Genomic DNA, 24,791 nt, shown 5'->3' with positions numbered 1-24,791 from the left:
TTACCTACAGAAGTAAACACTTCATGACTATTTCAGAGACAGATTCAACAAAAACTCGGTGACAAACAGAAACTAATTCCAAGTGAAACAACAGTTTTGTCAAACATACTGGTGCTACTACACTAACAGCCTCCATATCTGAGGCCTTCTCTCATTTACAGAGACAAAAAACTGGCAAATCCCATAGAAAAATGAACCAAACTGCTTAATGCAGATAATACTGAAACACTAAAAATACTAACTTACAAAAAGATGCATGTCTTTATTTTTATTTGCTTATAAAAGTGCTCAATTCACAACAAACCTTGTGGATGTGTTTATAATGATGCGCTGCCTCATCTGCTGCATCAGTGTGTCCCTGTTCATATAATGCTCCACTGTGTCCTGACGGTCCATCACATGTGTTTTATTCTTGCTGATAAGAATAGGAGCAGGTGGCTGTGTGCACTGGCTCGGCGAGGCTGAAGCTAGCAGGCTAACAGGAGCTAACCTGGCCCTTATTACAACATGGGTTAATGCTGAAAACAACTCTAACTCTCCGTGTCTTTGTTGGGAATCTCCTCATGTCCATTGTGTGTGGGGAGGGAGCAGAAAAAGCAACAACATGTCGTCAGACAAATAAGACCGTCTACTGTAACTGACAGTAAACAGTAGCTTCCTCCCAACTTTTCTAAGTTGATTTAACATCAACCTAACGTCTCCTGGGGCCATGTGACAAACAGTCAGGCTTCAGCATGAGCTGGACTTTGTGGGATGACACTGACGTCACCTCCTCCAGCTTCGACCAGCTTCGACCAGCACCGACGGTTCTCTTTACGGTGTTTTACGCTCGCTCGAAGAGACCACTGGCTTTGTTAGGTCTGTTACTATAGTAACGGTATTGCAGCGCTGTGGTAAACATGGAGTGGATTTCAGCGGTGAGGTTATTCTCTTATGAACCAAGTGGAACGGAGTTTTTCACGAGCAATCGAAACAGCGTTAGGTGGAGTTTCCTACTCAGTAAATGTGGGGGGGTCCAAACGGGCCGTTTTAAAATGTGGGGGGGACACGTCCCCCTCTGATATAATGGTAGCGACGCCTATGTATACGTGTACACAATATAGTAGACAGCAGGGTGGTAGTTGGGGTGAGAGAGGAGGATGCAGAGGATAGTGGTGATGATTGACTGTGGCAACCCCTAAGGGAACAGCTGAACAGAGATGAAGAAGGATGATTCAATCCTATTCAATACTGTCTTTACATATTATTTACATAATATGTGTATTTCAATATGTATGCAATTACAGATAATAATAATTGTTATTATTTTCACAGCCAAGAGGGAAGAGAAGAGGAAAGTGAGGTTCCAGGCCCATCTGGGCTCAACACTGAGGCATCACCTCTCCTTGTTGTTATTTTTATTTTCTTTACCTAATATTTGGTTGGACTTTCATTAATGTACATTAGTTATTAGTTATTATAATAAAAACTACTCTATTTGGAGACAAAATCATACATTTTGATGTTTTTTTTCTATTGATTTTACACTGTGCATAATGGTAGAAGTTAATGAAGTGCAAGGTAAATTCATACCCAAAAGCTCCAGTAGATGGCAATAGACTAGTGAAATGGATATAAATTGTATTTTCCAGCCAGTTTCCACTGGAAATGAGTAAGCTAGCTATAGCTATAGTAACCTATTTGGCAATGTGGTGCCAAATTGTGCCAAACTGAGTGTCCGCCTGGTGATATCCTTACTAAAACCTTTGTGAAGGCTTTGCTCTTTGTTCAAATTCTATCAAATTTGGTATATTTGTAGCCAAGGAATAGCTGAATGTGATCAATGGCATCTGTGTACATAGAATCATTGTTAGCATAATGTTTTCCTCTGTCAAATAGGAAAAAAACTCGAGGATAAAATTGTTACATTTCTCCTGTAGTTTTTTCTAATTTACTCAGGCATACTAATAGACACAATATTTTAAACACTGGAAATGCATTCTCTGAGGTCCCTAGATGTCCCTAGACACCAAGAACATGCATATGCACATTATTATTGTGGTGCATTTCCTCATTTTCTTCGGGAATGTCTTTTTAGGTGATTTTTTCTTTTAATATGGCCAGGGTTTAAAGGGTTAAATGGGAACCTATGGTATTTGAGTGCCAATTTAACTTCAAATTTCTACACAATCCTGCAGTAGATATTCCTGAAACTTACTGTAGAGATAGAGAAGACCTTCTCTAACAATAATCTAGTAAAATAACTGCTGCAGCTTTGAACGAATATTTTTTGACAAATTGAAATTTTTTTTTTTTAAACAATCCTGCAATCCTTTAGTAGATATTCATGAAACTCACTGTAGAGATAGAGAAGACCTTCTTTAACAATAATCCAGTGAAATATATGCTGCAGCTTTGTAGGATTATTTTTATCGATTTTTAAAAAAATGCTATTTTTCAATGAGAGTCTATGGGATTTTAGTGCCAATTTGACATCAAATGTCTGTGAAATCCTGCAGTAGATATTCATGAAACTCACTGTAGAGATAGAGAAGACCTTCTCTAACAATAATCTAGTAAAATGGCTGCTGCAGCTTTGAACAAATATTTTTTACACATTTTTTAAAAAAGTTTTTTTTTTAAATGGGAACCTATGGTATTTTAGTGCCAATTTAACTTCAAATTTCTCCACAATCCTGCAGTAGATATTCATGAAACCTACTGTAGAAATAAAGAAGACGTTTTCGACAACAATCTAGTGAAATATTTACTGCAGCTTTGAAGGATTATTTTTAGCGATTTTTAAAAATGATATTTTTCAATGGGGGTCTATGTGATTTTAGTGCCAATTTAACATCAAATGTCTGTGCAATCCTGCAGTAGATATTCATGAAACAAATATTTTTTACAAATTTTTAAAAGAAAAGTTTTTTAAATGGGAGCCTATGGGAGCCAGATGTCTCCACAATCCTTTAGTAGATATTCATGAAACTCATTGTAGTGATAGAGAAGATCTTCTTTAACAACAATCCAGTGACATTTCAATCAGGAGAGACTAGATGTTCAGATGGGAAAGAATTTATTGAAATACAGTGAATGAATGAATTAAATGTGCTTTGGCGTTCTAGACCCCGATGCGATGACCGACATCCGAAGGCGGAAAGGACAGGAGATGAGGCCACTTAGGCGGGAATCCCCCCGGGTCTAGACCTGGTGGTGATGAAGGAGCAGAAGAGCAGGGGATGAGAGGCCTTGTCCTGATGAGGAACTGGTGGAGCTTGGGGTGGAGGAGGGTTGCCGAGATCGATCCGAAAGACAGCTGGAGAGGAGACGGAGAGATTTTTAAATGAATTGCTGAGCGGTGATTGGGCAGGAGAGGAGCGAGGGAGTTGCTCTCTATTAACCAGCTGATTAGGTGGGAGGCAGAGAAAGAGAAAAGGGCGAGGGAGCAGGTGGGACAAGTGTGAGGAGGATGAGGGAGAAGCGGTTGGAAGGAAGTGATGAAAGAGTGAGAATAGTCTTCATGATTGAACTTGCGCTAAGAGCTTCATATCTACTGCAGCTTTGAAAGATAGTTTTTAGCAATTTAAAAAGAAAATGCTATTTTTTAATGGGAGTCTATGGTATTTTACTGTCAATTTAACATCAAATTTCTCTGCAATCCTGCAGTAGATATTCATGAAACCCAATGTAAAGATAGAGAAGATGTTCTTTAACAACAATCCAGTGAAATATCTACTGCGGCTTTGAAGGATTATTTTTAGCAAGTTTTTAAAAAATGCTATTTTTTAATAGGAGTCTATGAGATTTTAGTGCCAATTTAACATCAAATTTCTCTACAATCCTGCAGTAGATATTCGTGAAATATCATAGAACATAGAAGATGTTCTTTAACAACAATCCAGTGAAATATCTACTGAAGGATTATTTGTAGCGATTTAAAAAAAAATGCTATCTTTCAATGGGAGTCTATGGGATTTTAGTGCCAATTTAACATCAAATGTCTGTGGATTCCTGCAGTAGATATTCATGAAACGCACTGTAGAGATAGAGAAGACCTCCTTTAACAATAATCCAGTGAAATATCTACTGCAGCTTTGTAGGATTATTTTTAGCAATTTTTAAAAATGTGATTTTTTCAATGGGAGTCTATGGGATTTTAGTGCCAATTTAACTTCATATTTCTCTGCAATCCTACAGTAGATATTCGTGAAACTCACTGTAGAGATAGAGAAGACGTTCTTTAACAACAATTTAGTGAAATATCTACTGCAGCTTCGAAGGATTAATTTTAGCAATTTAAAAAAATGCTATTTTTCAATGTGAGTCTATGGGATTTTACTGTCAATTTAACTTCAGATTTCTCTGCAATCCTGCAGTAGATATTCATGAAACTCACTGTGGAGATAGAGAAGATGTTCCAGTGAAATATCTACTGCGGCTTTGAAGGATTATTTTTAGCGAGTTTTAAAAAAAATGCTATTTTTCAATGGGAGTCTATGGGATTTAAGCACCAATGTAACTTCAAATTTCTCTGCAATCCTGTAGTAGATATTCATGAAACTCACTGTAGAGACAGAGAAGACCTTCTTTAACAATAATCTAGTGGCATATCTACTGCAGCTTTGAAGGATTATTTTTAGCAATTCTTTAAAAAAATGCTATTTTTCAATAGGAGTCTATGGGATTTTTGTGCCAATTTAACATCAAATTTCTCTGCAATCCTGCAGTAGATATTCATGAAACTCACTGTGGTGATAGAGAAGTTGTTCCAGTGAAATATCTACTGTGGCTTTGAAGGATTATTTTTAGCGATTTTTAAAAATATGATTTTTTTCAATGGGAGTCTATGGGATTTTAGTGCCAATTTAACTTCAAATTTCTCTGCAATCTTGCAGTAGATATTCATGAAACTCACTGTAGAGACAGGGAAGATCTTCTTTAACAATAATCTAGTGAAATATCTACTGCAGCTTTGAAGGATTACTTTTAGCACTGTTTTTAAAAAAATGCTATTTTTCAATAGGAGCCTATGGGATTTTTGTGCCAATTTAACATCAAATTTCTCTGCAATCTGGCAGTAGATATTCATGAAACTCACTGTAGAGATAGAGAAGACCTTCTCTAACAATAATCTAGTAAAATAGCTGCTGCAGCTTTGAATGAATATTTTTGACAAATTTTTTAAAAAAGTTTTTTTTTTTAAACAATCCTACAATCCTTTAGTAGATATTCATGAAACTCACTGTAGAGATAGAGAAGATGTTCTTTAACAACAATCTAGTGAAATATCTACTGCAGCTTTTAAAGATAACTTTATCATAACTTACTGCTGGGGTAAGATCAGCTGTAATACCAAGCTTTGAGTTTGGCCTCTACAACTATTACCTTTTTAACATCAATGTCAACATTTCATGCAAACCAAGCACAAACTGGTGATGTCTAAAGGTATATTTATGATAATTAAGGTTTAAAAATGTAAAAAAAATGTTTAACATATGGTTATTTCATCAACTTACCGGTGATTGTTCTTGAAGAGCCATTAAGATCAATGGAGTTCCATCCCTTGTTTGGATCTATTGGCGTCTCCATAACCCAGAAGTAAGATCCTCCATTTTTTACAGCAGGAGTCTATGGAATTGTCGCTACTCTGTTTTACTCTACTGCTCTGCGCGCATTGAGTACAGGGAAATAAAATGAAATGATAAATAAATCATTAGTTATTGATCACAGAAAAATAAGGAAAATAAGAAAGATAAATTATAATTTAAAATGCAAACAAAATAAATAACATTTAATCAGATAAAATGAAAACCTAACTTTATTATTAATTTTAATTGAATATAATTAAATTACATTACATTAAATAAAAAACAAAAAAAATAAAATGAATGTAAGATGAGAAAAATAAAAACAAAACAAAAAAATAATATATAACAAATAATACACTATAATATACTGCTTCCCAGTGGCAAAAAAAAAAACTATGATGTCTGTCAAAGGAAGTTATCATTTTGTGTATGGTAATCATTTTCAGCAATGCAATACTAATACTATCAGTAACTGCCGTGAACAGCAGGAGGCGCTGCAGCTTCTTCTTCTTCCTGGCTTTAGATAAGGAATTTGTGTCATATCACAGCATTCATGATGTAATCACAAAAATCTTTTAGTCCAACTTTTATCCAAGATTTTATCATTCAAACATTTTTATTGTCACATTTTTATTTTTTTTTTATTTTGCCCATTTTTTGAAAAATCACTGTGATGATCAGCCTAAAAACTAATACAGACATAGTTTATTATTTTCAGCACAATCTGAGATAAAACTGGAGCAACCACATCATTCACACAAATTCAGGCAAAGTTTAAAAAAACAAATTCTAAAAACCTAAAAAATATAAATATAAAAAAATATTATAATATTTAGAAAAAAAAAACATTGAAGTTGGCCCAGAATGTCCTCAATAAGTTGAACAGCTGAAAAGTGCCGTAAAATGGAGCAAGACAACAACTTTCCTAGAAAAGCAGCTGCAGCTGTAGCATTGCTTTGAATTGCTGGAGAATGTGCAATCTGAATTGAATTTGCTGAAACACGGTTAAGGATTTGAAAAGATGAAGCTCTTATTTTGAAAAGTATATTAGGATGATATGAGAAGCTGCCTTGCAGCAATCAAACTAAAAATATATATTGTGATCAGATTTAAAGTTAGAAGATGTTTGCTGTCGAGGGGGAGAAATATGTACTTCATGTTTTTCACCGTGGGGGGCAATAACGGTCACTAACGTCCGTGCGCAGACGCAGTGGCACTTCGCACAACCGCAATAGGCAAACATGGCGGCGGCCGTCGACAATGTTGTGAAAGTGTAAGTTTACATTTATTTATTGTAAGAGAAAAAAATAGGCACTTACAGTAGTGCGTGTATAATTCGATGTCTGTCGTGTTACTACACATTGCCGACAACTGTACGCACGGCATCTTTCGGGTTTAATACAATAATTGTCCCAAGAGAATAACATTATCCTCTGTGCTAAGGTTAGCTTGTTAGCTGTGGTCAAATATGAGAGTCAATCCATTGTGGAACTGCATTTTGCCTCTACTTATACCCAGCTCCGCTACGCGCTGTTTAAGATCTTTTTGCAAACAAGGTCGTGTTTGTAGTCAGTCGTTTGTAGACGACGGCGATAGTAGGTTTTTCAGTAGCCTGTCAGGTTGGCGGGCGCTTTGTTGTGACGAGAGACTAAGTAACAATCATCCTTTTGTTCTGTCACTGCTCCATCGTTACTGTTAATGCTGATCAGTATAACGAAACAACGTTGTAGTTATATCTGTAAATACGCTCAAGTTTAAGGAAGAGAAACCGACTCTGAACAGTGTGATACAACAATGCGACAAATTAATTGCGAAGAGGCTGAGAATGAATGGAAAATGTGAGGGGGGGGCAAATACTCTTATCGCGTATAAGATATTCATTTCAAATACACCAAAGGTGGCCGCGGTATTAAATTCTGTCATTTTCCAAAGCACCTGAATGCACATGAATGAATTACTGAGCTTGAGAACGATGGAATAGGCGAGCAGGAGGGCTGTACGCTGCCCTGTGGATCCATTTGCAGTGATTTCAGTGCTCCTTTGTGGTTCGTCTCAGCTAATAATACCAGTTTGTGTGATGACATATTCAAAGAACTGTTTAAGTATTGTGGCTCAGTGAAGCTGTATCAGCCACATAATCCTTTCAGACAAACGTGAGGTAAATGTGAATATAAGAACCAACTAAATAAAAAGATACATTTCTCTCTTTTCTGATATTGCTGTTGATATCTGAACGTTGGCTATTGACTGATACTAGACATTATTGTTATACGGCCTGGCTGAGGTTAAAAAAACAAATACATACAAACAATAATTGTGAAAATCCTAAAATTGTTTAGTCACACAAGTAAATAGCTACAATTATCTAAAATTGTTTTAGTTTGTTAGTATCAGGTAAAACTGCTGAAAACAAGTCTATCTGGTATACATGAGCTGATATTATTCTGACTTTGTTTCAGGCTGGGAGAGCAGTATTACAGAGACGCTATAGAGCAGTGTCATAGTTACAATGCTCGTCTGTGTGCTGAGCGCAGCATCCTCATGCCTTTTCTGGACTCTCAGACCGGTGTTGCCCAGTCCAACTGTTACATCTGGATGGAGAAGAGACACCGGAGTGCAGGTCTGTAGCTGACTTTCAGTTCACCTATATCTTAATCATAGAATTAACTTTAAAAAGTAGTAGTCTCTGTAGGCTCCTGTATTAAGTGATTTTAAATATTTTTTCCCCTCATCATGTGATTGGATATACAATATGTTCATGTCATTGTAACTGTAAGCATGCCACTTGTTCTTGAATTCCTGTTCTCTGTCACATCAGGTGTAGCTCCCGGGCAGCTGTACACCTACCCAGCCCGGCGCTGGAGGAAGAAACGGCGTTCTCATCCCCCTGAGGATCCCCGCTTAGCCTTCCCGCCTATTAAAGCAGGTAACACTGCAAGTGAAATGCCTTTTTTCACAAAGCCGTTTAGTATATATGTGAAAGTAGGGTACACTTTTGTGTGTATTAATAATCTGTATGTGTTTGTGTCTGTTTTGATATCGATGACAATGCATGCGTTTGCTGTTCTGCTTGGGCTGTGCAGCAGAGTTGGAGCTGGGTCTGAAGCGTGATGCTTTAGGAGCCATGGATGGCAGCAGTCTGGAGGCTCTGCTGAAAGGAGAACCCCTTGATAGAAGGAGCGGCGTGTCGGACCTCCGTGGACCAGAGGATGATCCAGCCACTGTGGAGCCACCTGCTACATCAGCGGTTACCCACACGTCATCTGGGCGTGTCCGTAAGGTCGGGTTCAATGCCAGTTCACATTATGTTTGATCAGCCCAGATTAACTACTCCAGAAAAATTCTACTAGCTAAGTCTGCTAGCTACAGGGCTGGGTTCTTACTGTACTAATAATACAGTAGACTCTCGGAGGCAAGTTCCTACAAAGCTTCTGTCTGGAATTAAACTTATCTGTGTTTCTCACTGCAGAGAGTCCTGGACCATGATGACTACTTGGACGACCTAGACGACGAAGACTTTGAGGATGAGACTCCCAAGAGACGAGGCAAGAGCAAGTCTAAGGTGAGTGGGTATTGTCCTTGTCAGTTTCAGTTCTGCAAAAAAAAAGTTAGTTTCATCTCACTTTGTTTAAATTAAATGTTTCCATAATTTAAGTGTACAAGCAAAGTGAACTCTTATTTCAGTAGTACCTTGTCTTATTTGTTCATTGGGTTCTTCAGGGCCGTAGTGACAAGAATGGCAAGAAGAAGACAGAGGCTGCAGCCGCAGCACTGGAGGAGAGGGATAAACCTTACGCTTGTGACAGTAAGTACAATGCTTTGTAATCTGTCATGCATGTGAGCAAGAAAGGCTTTTGCTTTTTAATCTGAAAGATAAAAAAAACAAGCCTTCTGCCATGCATGGCGTGATCTATACAACCCCATCTGGAACTAAAGTTTGACAGCATAAAGATTAGAAAAACTGCTCTATTGGATGCCTTTTTTCTTAAGATGTTGCTCTGTGTGTGTGCTCTATAACTTCCTGTTGGCCCTTCGCTCACTGTGCGAATGCTCACATACACTGTATGAGTTTGCTAGTAGCGAGTGTGCCACAAAATTAATAAATGATAAATAATAAATGTTTTTGGAGTGATGAGCGGCAGACTTCTACCTTGTTCCACTTTGGTTCCACCTTGGACATTTTTTTGGTAATTAGAAATCGCCGCAATCACTATAACACTTTTGTGTGACCGTGTGTGTGTGTATCAGTCTGTGGGAAGCGCTACAAGAATCGGCCTGGCCTGAGCTACCATTATACACACTCTCACCTGGCCGAGGAGGAGGGCGAGGACCGCGAGGAGATCGAGGCACCACCCACTCCTCGCCAGCCTGAGGAGCAGAAGAGTGAGTCACTCTCTTGTACTGAGAGAGAGACGGAGAGAGGGGTGGGAGGTTTGGTTGCATGCTGTGTAGCATGTATGTTTGTTCAAGGGAACTCTCTCTCTCATTGTTTTTGTTTTTTTTCTGCTCTTTTCATTTTTTGATTTTCATAATTTTGAATCCCACATGTGGGATTAGACTCAATGTTGTTTGCACAGTTGGGACTCCTGCCATTTTTTTCAGCATATTATCATCCATATTTTTTGTCTCCCTTTCAACATGTCCATCGCATTGCTGTTTTTTTTCTTTGTGCACGCGACAACTGTTAGCAAATGCATACAAGTGCGTTTTTTTAGTTGTCACCCATCCATTAGTTTGACTCAAAACATCATCAGTCAGTTACAAAGTTTAAAAACATTGTTGGCACACATGACACAAACAGGTTTGTACTTTAAAATCACTGATATGTAAAGGACCAAATGTTCACTATAAGAAAGAAGTATGTACCCCGATAAAAGGGGCAGTTCTATTTATCTTCTTCACTCATTCTCCTGTTTAGCAACTAAGAAGGGTCCTAATGGGCTGGCACTGCCCAATGACTATTGTGACTTCTGTCTGGGAGACTCCACCTTAAACCAGAAGACCGGCCAATCAGAGGAGCTGGTGTCCTGCTCAGACTGTGGGCGCTCAGGTATGAACTCCTCATGTTTCTAACTGATAAGTAGACATAAACACATATGATAATGTTAAATCTATGAGTTGGTTGAAAAGCTATCGCTGTTTGATTGCCAGCTGACTTTTTTTTTAAATGATAGCCCCTAAAAAAGGGAACCTACATGATTTGCTAATGTATTTTTTATCTGTAGCATGTTTTGCATTGAAATGCTAAAGTTATTTAACATTTGGTCCAGTGAGCTTATTTCAAATCCTACAAGCTCTGTTAAACACTTGTTTTAACTAAAACCTAAAACAATTGCAGGAAATTTTCTGCATTAGTGTAAATACAAGCAGAAACTCTTATATACTCGACTGGCTTTCACACAGTAGATTAAAAAAATATATAAATACATATATAAACCCAAGTGTCACACACTTAAACTCTGCTGGATTACAGTTGCTAAGCTACAGATGGACACGGTTATGTTTGAACGATTATGCTGTCCTCCCCTTTCCTGCAGGCCACCCGACATGCCTGCAGTTTACACCAGTAATGATGGCTGCAGTGAAGACCTACCGCTGGCAGTGCATTGAGTGCAAGTGCTGCAATGTCTGTGGAACCTCAGAGAATGATGTGAGTCTTTATGTTTTCACATGTAGTGGTGTGCAGATGGCAGCTAGAGAAAATGACTAAACATGGTGTCATGCTTTTGTAGGACCAACTGCTGTTCTGTGATGACTGTGACCGAGGCTACCACATGTACTGCCTAACTCCACCCATGACTGAACCACCAGAAGGTGAGCTGTTGCTTTAGTATTGAAAAATAGATGAAAGCCATTTAAGACAATGCTGCTATAAATCTCTCAGTATTTTGCAGTACATCAGATGTTAAAATGTTATCTGTAAAGAGTTCCAACCACAGTACACCAGCAGAAACGCATTAATCAGCAATCGCTGATGAGAGGGATAACTATAGCAACATACATGAGATTAGGTACTTCAACAATTAAGAGTATGGTGGAGCCTCTGAAGAAAAAAACCAAAAGCAAAGGTTTTTGGGGCTGATAGTAGGGATGTGCTAAACTTATACTGGGCAAAATGATCAGTCTGAAATGAACACCCACCAAATTCAACACACATGATGCACTATTTCATTCCCTAAGACCCGCCTTTGACCTTCCTCTGCTTGTGAGGGCAGGGCACAGATTCTGTGCTTCTTCAGAAAGAATACAATCATAAAACCGTTGAAACTCTTGGCCAAAAAGCCAAGACACCGCACCAGGGGAATAACAGAATAGGATATTAGATAGTCCTGTTATCTTCCCTAAACACACAGCAAACCACAACACTTGTCTTGCATTAATGAATGGATTTCTACAGTCCCTCCTTACTTACTGTGCTCATGTGCCTTTTAGGGAGCTGGAGCTGCCACCTGTGCTTGGCTCTGCTGAAGGATAAAGCCTCCATATACCAGCAGAACCAGAACTCCGCCCCTGAGTGACATCACAGTCATGAACTGCACCCCCTCAGCACCAGGATCCCCCAACACCCCATCGGAACGTCAGACCTCCACTCAGTGCGGAGCTACAGGCTCTGACTAGATGTAGCTGAGCCAGACCGCAGATCTGCTTTTCGAAGTTTTTCATAACTGCAGCGCCTACGGGGGGGACGCAAAAACCAGAACAGACCTCAGATAAGTCAACACGGGGATCAAACAGTCACTACTAAACCTGCCTGCAGAGCCCCTGGGGCCTCAAACACAGACATGTTGTGTCTAAATACAGTAGAGACACACTTTCTCCTGGACTGTTACACACACTAGATACAGGACCAGAGTGCACGCAGTTACCATAGTAACTGCTGTCTCCACGGGAGCTCCCTGGAGAAAATGGATTAGCATCACAGCTAATCATCTGCACCCTTTCACACTTAAAGACACAGTGTGGACTGTTTTTCTTCTGCCAAATTATCTATTTTTCTCTCTAAATGGAAAATATCAACACTTACATGGTTGAAAAATGTTATTATTGTTATTGTTCTGGTTACTAGTGGGCTTTTGTAGTGGCATATGTCGGTGTACTCTTGTCTGATCTGTTAGAGCATTTATCTTTTGAAGTTGGTTTCCCTGAGGGGGGCTGGTCAGTGCCAAGGTCCACCATCATAGTAAAACACATGACAGCATCAAATCAATCATGTCTGTTAAACCTGTGGCACCAACACAGTAAAAATAAGTCTGTTAGCACAAAAGCTACAAAAACAAAAAACAAACACTACACAACTGTGCATATATACTGTTGGCCAGGTTTGTCGCTCTAAACCATTCACACCATTTCTTTATAGGTAACACACCAGTTTTAAAAAGCCTGATTCTCAAAGAAAGACAAGTTTTGTGCAAGCTTTTTAAGAAGTAGTTTGGCAGTGACATCATCACCCTGTCATCTTAAACATCTGCTGTCAAACAGAGGACCCACACAATCATCAACAAACTGTAGCTGCTTTTTTCATGTGTCACACTGAGACAGATTTGCATGCAAATTGCACCTGTATGAATGCACACACTCACATCACAAGTGTTTTTTTTTTGTTGTTGTTGTTGTATTTGTATTTTTTTTACATTTTATATTACCTGATATTCCATTGGTATTGGGAGTTTTTTTCTAGTAGAATTTTGTAAAGTGTACGGTATAGTAAAACACTTAAATATATAGCTCCTGATGCATTCTATTTACTGTATTGACTTTTTCTATTTTTTGTTATGACTGTGACATGTTTGACTTTATTTGATTTTTCTGATGTGTCAGACCTCCATCATGAGTATTTGTAAGATGATGTACTTTGTTGTACTATTTTTATTTTTACATTTCTTTGGTATCAAAGCTGATTTAGCCTGACTGAAATAAAAATCACTTTGAATTATGTGTCCAGTGTTACTGATAGATTCAGAGACAGAAATACAATGTATAATCCTTAATGGGTTATGTGTTGTGTCTGATTGGTTTGTTCTTTTTGATTGTGCAAGGGGCTTTTTTGTTTTTGGGTTCGAGCAAAAAGAAACTGATTATCCTACGATGCTTCTTTTTTAAATTCTTATTTATTCATAATTGTGATTGTTTTGAACTTAAACTGTAGAAGAGAAGCCCACCGAACAAAGTGTTTTAATTGCACTCACTAACTCAAGAACACATACTCTCTCCACACAGACATTGAAAAACACCTCCTAGCATACGGTCACCTTTGTTAGAGCACAAACACAGTCTCTGTGCTGAGAAGCTATTTGGAAAAGAGTGGGGCCTACATCATGTACAAGGCCAAGACAACAGTGGCTTAGTGCAATTATCTGGAGTGTGATGACGAGCCATGCATTGCCATTTACAGCATCGGACACAAAGGTGTGATGACAGTAAACTTTACATAAGTGCACAAACTGAGAAGCTACTATACAAACGTACATGTATAATCATCTGGTTGTTGAGGTTACTTGTGGCAGTTATAAAGTAATGATAAATGAACTAATACCCTTTCCTTACACAATATTCTTCATTTCTAAATACAAATTCAATAATTTATAAATTTGTTCTGTGGTAATATCAGTGCATTATCCATTTTTCTTCACATATCAGGTACAGAACTATGTAAAATACTTGCGTATCAAAGGTAAACAATGTCACTTTGAGGCAGCCAGTGTCACAGCAACACTGTACAGCCACTGTTAAAGGAAATAAAATTGATATTTGATTCAAAATGGCAGCAGTAAATGTGGACAACAAGTCAGTTGGCTTGTGTGTGTGCGTGCGTGTGTGTGTGTCCTCTACAGCCTTTCGAAGCCAACCGAGCACAGGACAAAGATGGTGTAGAGAAGCAGGAGACAGAGTCCCAGCCTGCGGTCCAGCCTCCAACGGTTTAGATGGACGCACAGGACCTAAGAACAAGAGACACAGGCTCTGTTCTAACGGAGGACAACATCTAATAAAATATGATATTTCCTGTGTTCAAGGGCTCTAAGGCCAAGATAATATCACAATTATAGGTTGAGGAACACAAGCTTGTTTACGGTGTCATAATCTCAGAATCTGATCTGTGATTTTTAACTACAGTGGTCAGATATACTCACAGTGAGTGTGACTGAGGCCAACAGCAGAATCACAGAGTACACCAGGCCTTTGCTGTTGATTGTCACCTAAAAAAGGGGTTAAGGGGTAAGTTTGTAGCCTTTAAGATAAACAAGCAAGATGTTGTGAAAGCCACCCTCTGTCAATCAAAGCAGCCACACCTCTAATAGTGAATAACTCTGACCTTAATATACAGCTTGGAAGCAACACAGATGTAAACAAATGTATATGGTATGTGTCTAAACCATCCATCAGACAGAGCTTGAATTTATTTTCAAGTCACAAAGGTGCAGATGGTGCAGATGACATAAGGTAGAAGGAACATCTGGTATTACCACTGATCCATAGCTGACTATGAGGGTCCTCAGCGCCCAGGGGAATCCCAGGCCCAGCAGCACGTCAAAGATGTTACTGCCGATGGAGTTGGACACAGCCATGTCGCCCAGCCCTGCAACAGAAAAATGGACTTAAAGACCTAACAAACAGACTTTTTTATGTCAAGGTGTGTGCAGATGGTTTAACTCAGCTGTATCACACACCTTGGCGGGCGACAATGAGACTGGCCATACAGTCAGGGACGCTAGTCCCAGCTGCCAGGAAAGTGATGCCCATGATGACCTCTGGGATTCCAAGTGTGAAGCTGATTATGGTCACCTTAGCAGAGGAACAGAGCCTGTTAACGGGTGTTTACATGTGTGATTTGCCTGACAGATGCTGTGTGCAGGACCTCGTACCATCCAGACCATGAGGTAGGAGAAGAGGGCTATCCAGAGTGTGGAGGACAAAAAGGTGAGCAGGTACCAGCGCTCCCATCGTGGCAGGCTACAGTCGGGGATGGTGCAGTAAAGCAGAAGACTGACAGGCCAGGAGATCAGCCACTTCAGACGCACACACCAACCATCTGAGGACACAAATGACAGTTTCCCCTCAGGCGTCATTATAGACTCACCTAAAATATTCACATGGCACAGCCTGGATGTATCTTTGTGGCATCTCCTTTTAATTAGCTCCACCAGCAGGAAGCATGTCTGCTTGATGCAGGAGCACTAATGACAAAACCTCTTTCACAGAACTGATATTTAAGTTTAAGTTGTGACTTTCAGGGAAATGTGTGAGTCTATATTCTCTGATGAACAATTATCACAGTATTGAGTCCAGTAAAGGATCCCAGGGGGCAGTCAGAACTGAGATTTATTTTTTAAAGCCCTCTCTTAATCTGTGCTTCCCCACTCCACTGATTAAAATTGGAAGCAATATATTTTTCCAAAAGACATGTTTACAGGAAAGAAAAACTTTTTGTTGCAACTTTTCAATTAATCTTAATTAACTTTTCATCTAGGCCTCTTTAGTTTTACAGCTTGACTCTACTTATGTGACAGAACATCTAACATGATGAGGGTCAACGAGTCACCTCAGCTCTTTCCACAAGAGGTTAAAAACCTGTCAGGAACTGAAAAGGCTTTTCACTAAAGATCACTTCCTGCAGTTCCTTCCTTTTCTTTCAAGTACAACAAAAACAAAGAACTCTGACAGCATCTCCGTTCATTCATCACTCACCTGGCAGAATGAAGGGTTTGAAAGCAGCGTTCTCCTCCTCTCCTTCATCCTGCTCCTCCTCCTCTTCCTCCTCTTCTTTAGGCTGTGCTCCCATATCTGCCTCTCCCCCCGTCTCTTTTCCTCTCTCACTCTCTCCCTCCAGCGGCTGTCCGTCTCCTTCAGCCACCGTCCCGTTCTCCCTCCCCCAAGGCCCACTAGTGCTCAGACCTTCCTCCCCTGAAGCTGCCCCCTCCTCTGGACTAACCCGAGCCCGAATCAGCCTCTGCCTCTGTGGGGGAGGACGGACACCACGTGAAGATAGAGAAAAGATGAGAAACAAGACAAGCAGCAAGCTTATTGAAATGGCTTTATCTGACTGAAGCTAACAATATGAGAACTGCGGCGAGTGATCTGGCAGCCAAGTAGGTTCTCACATTCACCAGAGGGGTTTGGAAAGCACTGATCAGGGGTATGGAAGAGAGCAGGGGCAGCATTGGCAGGTGCACTTTCATTTGGTGCAGGAAATGGCAAGCACACATGCAGGAGAGCTAAGAGAGCGGGGAAGCGGGTTTGGAGATTGAGGTCTTGTCTGCTTTTGTCTGAGATAATAATATGCATTAGGCAGTAGTGTGTGTCTTTTATTTGTAGGCTTATTAGAAGGTGCATGACACTGGAAAACAGGATGTTGTTTGATATACCAGCTCAAATCTTCTATCGTTCAGTCTATTTACTACTGATGATCCATTTCTCTGATTATTCTTCTTACTTTTCAAAACTATATCTTAAATTCCAGCTAGTGCTCTCTTTATTATATTATTATATTTTTTGGGAGATGAACTGCTCTTTCAACACTTGCTACAATACTACATTTTCAACAACATCTCTGCATCAGTTTGATGGAAACATACCCACCGACATAGCGGTAAAAACCACTGGAACTTGATGTTATGTGAAGGCTGTGAGCACGTGCAGTGTACCTCATTGATGATCAAGCGTCCTGCCATGCGCAGGCGGGTGAAGGGGGGAAAATGCGGGGTGATGAGAAGGCGGAGGCTTGCCTCTGAGAAGGTGAGTTGGTGGGGGTGCAGGTTCAGCAGCTCATCCACCATTACCACCCCTGAGTCCTGACCGGCCACAGTACACGAATCTGTGGACGAGATGGATGATTGTTAGCAGGAAGTGACAGTAGACAGACAGACAGCAGACAAGACAAAAACAGATGGAGGTGATGGAGGAAAAAAGTGTTCTACTTCTATTTCAGCCTGCTGGAAATCCACTGGGGAACAGAAAAGCCTGTGATTGACAGCTTTAACTGTGTCGCCGGGTTGTTGAACGCTGCTCAGTGACAGAACATTTTGATGGTCTGCACGCACACATACAAACATGAGCTCTTGCACCTGGCTTCAGCGGCACCATGTCATTGTCACAGTCTCCAATGTTTCCCACAGCTGTCGTCCGTCGCAGACCACTCAAACATGGTTGACCCGCCCTGCTGCAGTGTCTCTCCACCAGGGAACACAAAGATCTGTTGAATCTACACAAAACAAGAGACAGTGAGTATAGAGCATATGGAGGCCTAATATCAGCAGGAAGGAAGCTTAAAAGTTAGACTCACTTCATGATGATTATATAGATTCCATACATTGATATGAGGATGATGGTCTCCCACCTGAAACACAGATTCATCATCATTCATCACAGTGACAGTCATCTGTCATCTCCATTGTCTAAACTGATGTGATGCTGAGTAACAAACATGTTTGATTGCAGTCTTACCACAGGACTTTTTCATCATAGATCACCTGCAAATAAAAGGAAAGGTACTTTATTTATCAATCATTTTACCTGTCTGAGGTCATTTTTTTAATTTTCTTTTCCTGGCAGGGAGCAGAACGTGCCTTGTTCCACTGCATAGATTCTGTTTCTATGACAACAATATCAGCGACATTTAGACCTGGACAGTTTGTTCCCATAGATGTTTCTGTCTTTATATGAATGATATCTGTCCATCTTAGCCTGATTAATAAAGTGACGACTCCCAATCACATGAAAAGTATGCTTGGCGATTCACCTCTCCACACTAAATTGGTTCAAAATAGGTTTTTAGAAAAAAAATAGGGCTGACATCGTTAAAGGGTTGTTCAGCTGTTTTTACAGGCTGAACTATGAGAAGAGTACTGCATAGAAGCTACTGTAGTTTTCTCACCAGAATGAGAACCACTATGGAAATGATGTAGAAGACAGCATCACGGAACAGAGGCCACCAGCTCAGAGAGATTGGCTGCAGAGGAAAAGGAGATGCTTTTAATTCCTGTGACGACTACGTGAGCTGTGCAGAAGCACACACTGGGCCTGCTGTGTGTATGTGTTTAAAAAATGTTTAGTTTAAGTGTACCTGTCCAGAAAAGATGCCACAGATGCCGATGATGACCAGGATGTTAAAGACAGCTGATCCCACGATAGTTCCCACGCCAACGTCTCCCTTTGTGATAAACACCCCTAAAACCAGAGCAAGACTAAACTATTTTTTGTCTAGATCCAGCTTTGCTGAAATCTTACGCAAATATGAGCCACAGTGATAAGTACAGGTCGTTTACTGGTGACCGTCAAACAACAGAAAATGTGATCCCAAATTGGCCAATCAGTGTTGCTGCCTACTTGCACTTGACTTTCAGGTGCCTATGATTGCAGGTACTTAGACTGCTGATGGAGTAATCACTGAGCTAGACCATTAATGTGAGTGAGTGACTGACTGAAGAGACAAGCATCATACTGACCAATCAGAGAGGTGAAGAGCTCAGGGGCGGAGCTCCCAGCTGCCATGAAGGTTGCCCCGGCAACATCCTGACTGAGCTGAAGGTTCTAGTGGACAGAAGACAACACATGAACATGATGTGTGTATGAGGAAGAGTGTGTATTATTCTGCAATAGGAGAAGAGCTGCAGAGCAGTTTCTTGCTGTATATGTTGACTATTAGTCACATTTGTTTTGCATACCTCTGATACTTTTTCCAGAGATGGCACGAAGTAAACATCACACACGATGGCCAGAGCATGAAACATGTAGATCGCCTGCTCATTGAAGAAGACACATTGAATGTAGTGAACGTAATGAAGATTTTTCCATGACAAATCTTGGCTTTCAAACAGAAGAGATACTCACACAAAGAACATGAAGGAGTACTGCTCCCTGTCTCCTCTGCTCCGGTGTAAAGATGTCCGCAGGAAACTCATTGATAGCTGAAAAAGAGATGGATAGAATTATAACCTGATGACGTCTGTAATAAGATGACTTCCTTAACTACAGCAGATACTAGATTAAGTAATAATGCCAAGAATCAACCTGTCACTCATCTCTGTGTGTGTGGATATGTGTCCATAGCAACAAGAGTCCAGACAGCTTGAGACAGTCATTCAACAAACAGTCCAGCTGCAATACTATTACGTTTTTATCGGTTTTCTTTGTTGTTTCTTCACACTATCATTCATGCCATTCACAAGCAGCTCTTCCAAGAGAAGCCTCGCTAAACTTTCATCTAATTTGGCTGACTTCAACAATGCATCACAGTCAGCCTCTTCCCAGCTGTAATAGATTGTTTTGCTAGACTGCACATAAGCTCAGATAAAGGCAACAACTCACTGTGCCATAAAAAAGGCTTTTCATTAAGAATCAGACAAAATCTGGGAAGCTGCGCCACAAGGTAACAAACGGAAAGTGTAGCAAACGTGGACAGGATCCTTAACAGAGGCCACATTGTGCAGGAAGAGGCAAACATGCATCACGTGTAGCGATGGAGACACAGATATAAGAAAACCTGTCACCTGATTTTCAGGACGCCCTGATCAGGCTGCATATTTTTATCATCAAGAAGATGCTCATGAGAATAATATGAGGTATTCAGTTAATCTGTACTAATATATTACATGTTTTCAGTAGAGTATCTGTAACTGGATTCTCTTCATCTCAGCATCGCACCATCAGATCATGTCTGTCTTTGAGGCTTTCCAAAAAGATCCATGCACACACGGGCGATGATGAGAGTCTACTAATCAGCAGGTCATTACAACAGGGCAGGCACTTTGAACAGCTCCAGATGCACACAACACTCAGCCACAAATTCACTGTTACCTAGCAACTGGGACCCTCAAAGGCCTAACTAAACATCTAGATGTGTGGAGTTTGAAGAAATGAAGGATGAGGGCGACCAGAGAGGTGGATGAACGCACAGGGTGGACTTGAAATAAACACACTGATGGAGCTGGGATGGCATACTTTCCCACAGTGATCTATAACTGGAGGGATTTCTGCTGTTTAACAATACTCATTCCATATATGCATTCAGAAGTGCAGCAGAAAAAGCAGACATTTACAAACACGTGGCCTCACCAGCTGTAGAAATACTGTCACTTTGATTGTCATCTTTTTCCTGGATCAGCTCTCTCTTGGACATGTGATCCACTGTTGAGCCATGGGTGCCTGGAAATAAGAAAATATAAGGACAAAGGAGTTAATATAAACTGCGGTACTAGTGTATTGTAAATATAGTAAATATATTATATATATGTGTGTGTGTGTGTGTGTGTATATATATATATATATATATATATATGATTGCCATATATATATATATGATTGCCACGTTTTAGCACGGCACTAAAAAAACACAATTTAGTTAATAAAGGTATATATATTTATATAACTGGCTTCGAATCAGCACACACTAGGCTAAACGACTAACGAATGAATTTATGAACATACAGTTTGTGTATTTTTTCAATGGAAGAGCACCTGTAACGCGGTTCAAGTGAAAGATCCAAACGGCAGCGAGCAGACCGACACCACAGACGCAGAACCGGGGGAGGAGCCGCGTCTGCCTCGGTCTCCTCGGTGCTTTCATGCCGCTGCTCGTCGATCCTCCGCTCAGAACATGCCTCCGCCGCCGCCTCCGTCCCTCTCCCTCACCCCGCCTATTCTCGCCGTCAGACTGGATCGAACTGGCCTGTTGCTCTCTGGTTCTGCTATATGGTCTTTCAGTCGCTCTGGTTTGGGGCTCCATCCATGAAACACGAGAACGTTAAAGGGACTCGGCCCGTGATCATCATCATCTCAGCATCCAGCAGCGAAGATCCAGCATCCGCGTCCACACGCCTCTCCTCCAGACAATGAATCACCAGTCAGCGCCTACACAAACATTCCTCACGACAGACAGTCCTCACATCCCTCCTGCCCTACATCTGATCCACTGTTTGGGATCTAGGAGGGGGTGTTTTCCTGAACTCTGAACAGACTAGAGCGCCTTCAGCTGGGTGGGGCGACTGGAGACAAATCAGTGATGAATGGAGGAGTTAGCAGTGGAACTGAAGTCACATGTGTGAAGACAGGGAATGATCTTCTGTGGGGAAATGTTTCCACAAAAATCTGCTTTTGACTGGTTTTTAATTTTTTTTTAATTGACAAGGTATGTTCAATTAAAATAAATATGCCTCTTTATGTAAACAGTGATGCATATGTAGACACCAGCCTCATCATTTAAGCTACACAAAAGATGCTGGCACTATGTAGTCACATCCCCATGGACATGCATTTTATGTATGGAATATTAAAATCACACTTCAATGAACACGGAGACAAACCCCAAACTTTTGGGGAAAGGGTCTGAGGAAAAACAGAATTGAGGAATTCTAATAAATATTTAAAATGTTCTGAATTCTGAAAAACAGTTCAAAAAGACAACGCTGATGTTACTGCTCATAACTCATGACCATGTGAAGAAGAAAGAGCACACAACACCAGAATCTGGCATGAAGCATCATCATGCCTGAAGCCATTAGATGTTCATGTGCATTAGTTACATTCAGTACAACCTTCACTCTCGTCTGCTGCTTTCAATACAAGGCTAACTACTCAATGAACCCACAGTCAGGCAGATGGGTTGAGGTGACAAATTTATAAAAGCGTTAAGATCAGATAGGAGGTAAGGCTCCGTAGTGGACCCTGCAGTAAGGCTGGACCATCTGGTAAGCAATGCTCCACAAACTTTTGAAGGAGAAGAGGTCAGAGATCCCTGACCAGCTTCCTGATCCCACAATGGCCAAAACAGTGAGAATGAAGACACACAGCATCAGCAGCCCTGCTCTCCTGACGGCTTGCTTTGAGGTATCTGCACATCTTTGGACAATGGAGAAACCAGAGACACAATGAGTGAGGAAAGATAAATAATAATGTGTACATCATATATTATCAGAGGTGTTTATGATCTGAAACGGACATACTGTTTGGTCTGAGGGTCGACTGTGACAGTGTGAGGCTTCAACATCTCCTCATGTTCGGCTTCCTCCTGCAGACAGTACGAGATGTCACACACCTCGCATACATGTTCAACACCTGCTTTAAGACAAACTGGCTTTGAATCATCACACACTTGTCCTGATGTGCAGAAGTACGGGATGATGAGCGTTTAAATCTATGCTCTGTATTGTGTACAGCTGGCTAACAGTAACGCAACAGTTCTGTAACAAATTACCTTAGCTAATTCTCTCCGGAGGCCGCGGCAGAACAAACAGCCATATTACATTTCATCAATAAAAAACTGTAGTAAATACAGTGCACAGTCAGTGTGGTGTGTCTCACATTCTCCCCACTTTAAAAGCTTTTACAGAGTGTGAGTGAGAGGTCATACATGATCTGTGGATTCTGCCGTGCTGGTTTTCACTTCAGCCAAGGAGACCAGCAGCTTAATTTCCTCTGCAAATGACAGAGGGGGACTGAGCGATGCTTCTCTCGTCACATCATTCAGAACGGCACTAAAAACAAAAAGAAACGCATTGCACAGTATGAGTGTTCATACTGTAATGTATACTGTATATATATATATATATATATATATATATATATAAAGCAAGAAGATCTGTGTCAGGGTTACAATGAGGCCTCATCAGTTTTGTCCTCCAGCTGCTTCCTCAGGTCCTGGCTCGTCAGCCTGAGATCCTGGAGCAGAGAAAAGGGACCAGACATCAGAGCAGGAAACAAGGCCACTGCTGGATGTTTGCTGCAATAAACAATTACACAAACTGTAAGCACTGTTTATGTACAGATTACAAATGGCAGAAGAATCTTTTTTATTTTCTTCTCTTCATTTTTACAATCTTCCTCTTATGCCCTGATAATGATAATTCATGACCCGAGTTACAAGCCCTAAAGAATACCAGATCAGGTCTGTCTGTGAGCCTAATGTGTGCTCAATAATTCATTATATTCAATTATTCATATTCAGATTAATGTGATGTCCAAACACTTCAGAGCTAAGACTTGTGTAAAATCTCTTCACCTTTATGATGGTAGAACACTCTTCAACCATGTCCTCCAAATTCTTTATCTGCAGTTTATTCTATCAAAGTCACACAAATCAAAAAGTGATGTTCAAATAAAAGAACAAAATAAAAGAACTTAAATCTTTGTGCTGAACTCCAGGGAATGACCATGAAGATGTTTTGCTGCCCCTGATCCTACCTGATAAATGACATCATCCTTTTGCTGCAGGCCTATCTGAGCCTTCTCCATTCCTACCTGAAGAAACACATCACATAACAAATCAGGAGTTGGAGGACAGTTTAAAAGCCAACAGAAGGAATAATAAAAATAATTGATTATCTCACCTCTAAGGTCTGAAGTGCATCCCTAAGCTTGATCAAACTGATCTTGTCCTGTTCTTTTTCTTGCTGGAGATGTTTGAGCTGAAAGATCGACAGATATAAACATATAAATGTAGAACATGCTTCAGGCTGGGACATCTGATGACTGACAAACAACAACTATTTACATCTGCAGATAGCTTCTTATTTTGTTCCTTCAATGCGGTAGATTCCTTTTCCTGCATGATAACACAGCATTGTAAAGACTTCACTTCTTTTGTTATCAAGTCTGAAAACATCCTAAAATATGGACTAAATAAATCCTGCTTACGCACCAATGTTTCTATCTTTTTTTCACTGTATGCATTTACATCGAGGTCACTGGCCACAGAGGACCGGCAGGGCTCCGCTTCAATCTCTTCTGCTTCACTGATGACCCTTTCTAGACTGCAGACAAACACACACAGCTACAAGGCCCTGAACCATGCTCCAACATTATGTTGAAATCAGTCTTCACATTAACAAGGAATAATGAACCAAAAATATTAAATTACAATCAAAAATGGGGGGAAAAATGTGTCTTTGATGGTTTTAAGACTGGGAGAATGCTAACCAATTCCTTAGTGTGTAAATTGTGGTCTATGAGGTTCTGTCTTTGATTCAGTGGCGGTTCTTTTGTAAATCGATCCCAAGCAAACATTTCTCATGTTCAACAGGCAGTTAAATGACCCTTCTGATGTCCTGCTAATGTGTTACAACCTACTCTTTCACTCGTCTTCTCAGCATGGAGTTCTCCGAGCGCAGTGCTGCCATGTCTTCATCAGCAGAGTCCAGCCAGTTTCTCATCTCATCATTCAGCTCCTTCAGCTGGCTCTGGCTGTGATCCAGCTCAGCTAGTCTCTCAAAAATCTCATTTGGTGACCTGCAC

The 24,791-nt window shown here is 40.4% G+C and overlaps 2 protein-coding genes across 4 annotated transcripts; one reads left to right on the top strand and one right to left on the bottom strand.

The window, feature by feature from the left end:
- Positions 1-6,786: 6,786 nt before the first annotated feature.
- On the top strand, positions 6,787-13,405 carry LOC114442895 (zinc finger protein ubi-d4-like). 3 transcript variants are annotated; one of them, XM_028416743.1, is made up of 11 exons: positions 6,787-6,843; positions 8,030-8,190; positions 8,389-8,496; positions 8,657-8,850; positions 9,040-9,132; positions 9,291-9,375; positions 9,819-9,953; positions 10,489-10,620; positions 11,108-11,220; positions 11,303-11,384; positions 12,003-13,405. In XM_028416743.1, the coding sequence occupies exons 1-11, from the start codon at positions 6,812-6,814 to the stop codon at positions 12,086-12,088; spliced, it is 1,221 nt and encodes a 406-aa protein (XP_028272544.1). In that variant the 5' UTR covers positions 6,787-6,811; the 3' UTR covers positions 12,089-13,405. The 3 variants fall into 3 exon arrangements, with proteins under 3 accessions (XP_028272544.1, XP_028272543.1, XP_028272545.1); XM_028416742.1 differs by having other exon boundaries at positions 8,654-8,850; positions 12,003-13,404; XM_028416744.1 differs by lacking the exon at positions 9,819-9,953 and having other exon boundaries at positions 8,654-8,850; positions 12,003-13,404.
- Positions 13,406-13,783: 378 nt separating this feature from the next.
- LOC114442490 (sodium/potassium/calcium exchanger 3-like) lies at positions 13,784-21,477 on the bottom strand. Its single transcript, XM_028416074.1, has 17 exons — positions 21,021-21,477; positions 20,619-20,708; positions 19,395-19,471; positions 19,229-19,303; positions 19,010-19,094; positions 18,628-18,731; positions 18,439-18,513; positions 18,009-18,034; positions 17,848-17,901; positions 17,630-17,766; positions 17,291-17,379; positions 16,254-16,521; positions 15,431-15,597; positions 15,236-15,350; positions 15,032-15,144; positions 14,699-14,764; positions 13,784-14,506 (listed from the first exon to the last, which is right to left on the bottom strand). The coding sequence occupies exons 1-17, from the start codon at positions 21,286-21,288 to the stop codon at positions 14,396-14,398; spliced, it is 1,920 nt and encodes a 639-aa protein (XP_028271875.1). The 5' UTR covers positions 21,289-21,477; the 3' UTR covers positions 13,784-14,395.
- Between the last annotated feature and the right edge of the window lie 3,314 nt (positions 21,478-24,791).

Source organism: Parambassis ranga, chromosome 10 (assembly GCF_900634625.1).
Source record: "Parambassis ranga chromosome 10, fParRan2.1, whole genome shotgun sequence".
NCBI classification, from domain to species: Eukaryota; Metazoa; Chordata; class Actinopteri; family Ambassidae; genus Parambassis; species Parambassis ranga.
The sequence above is the reverse complement of the archived record's forward strand: the minus strand, read 5'-3'. Positions and strand labels throughout refer to the sequence as shown.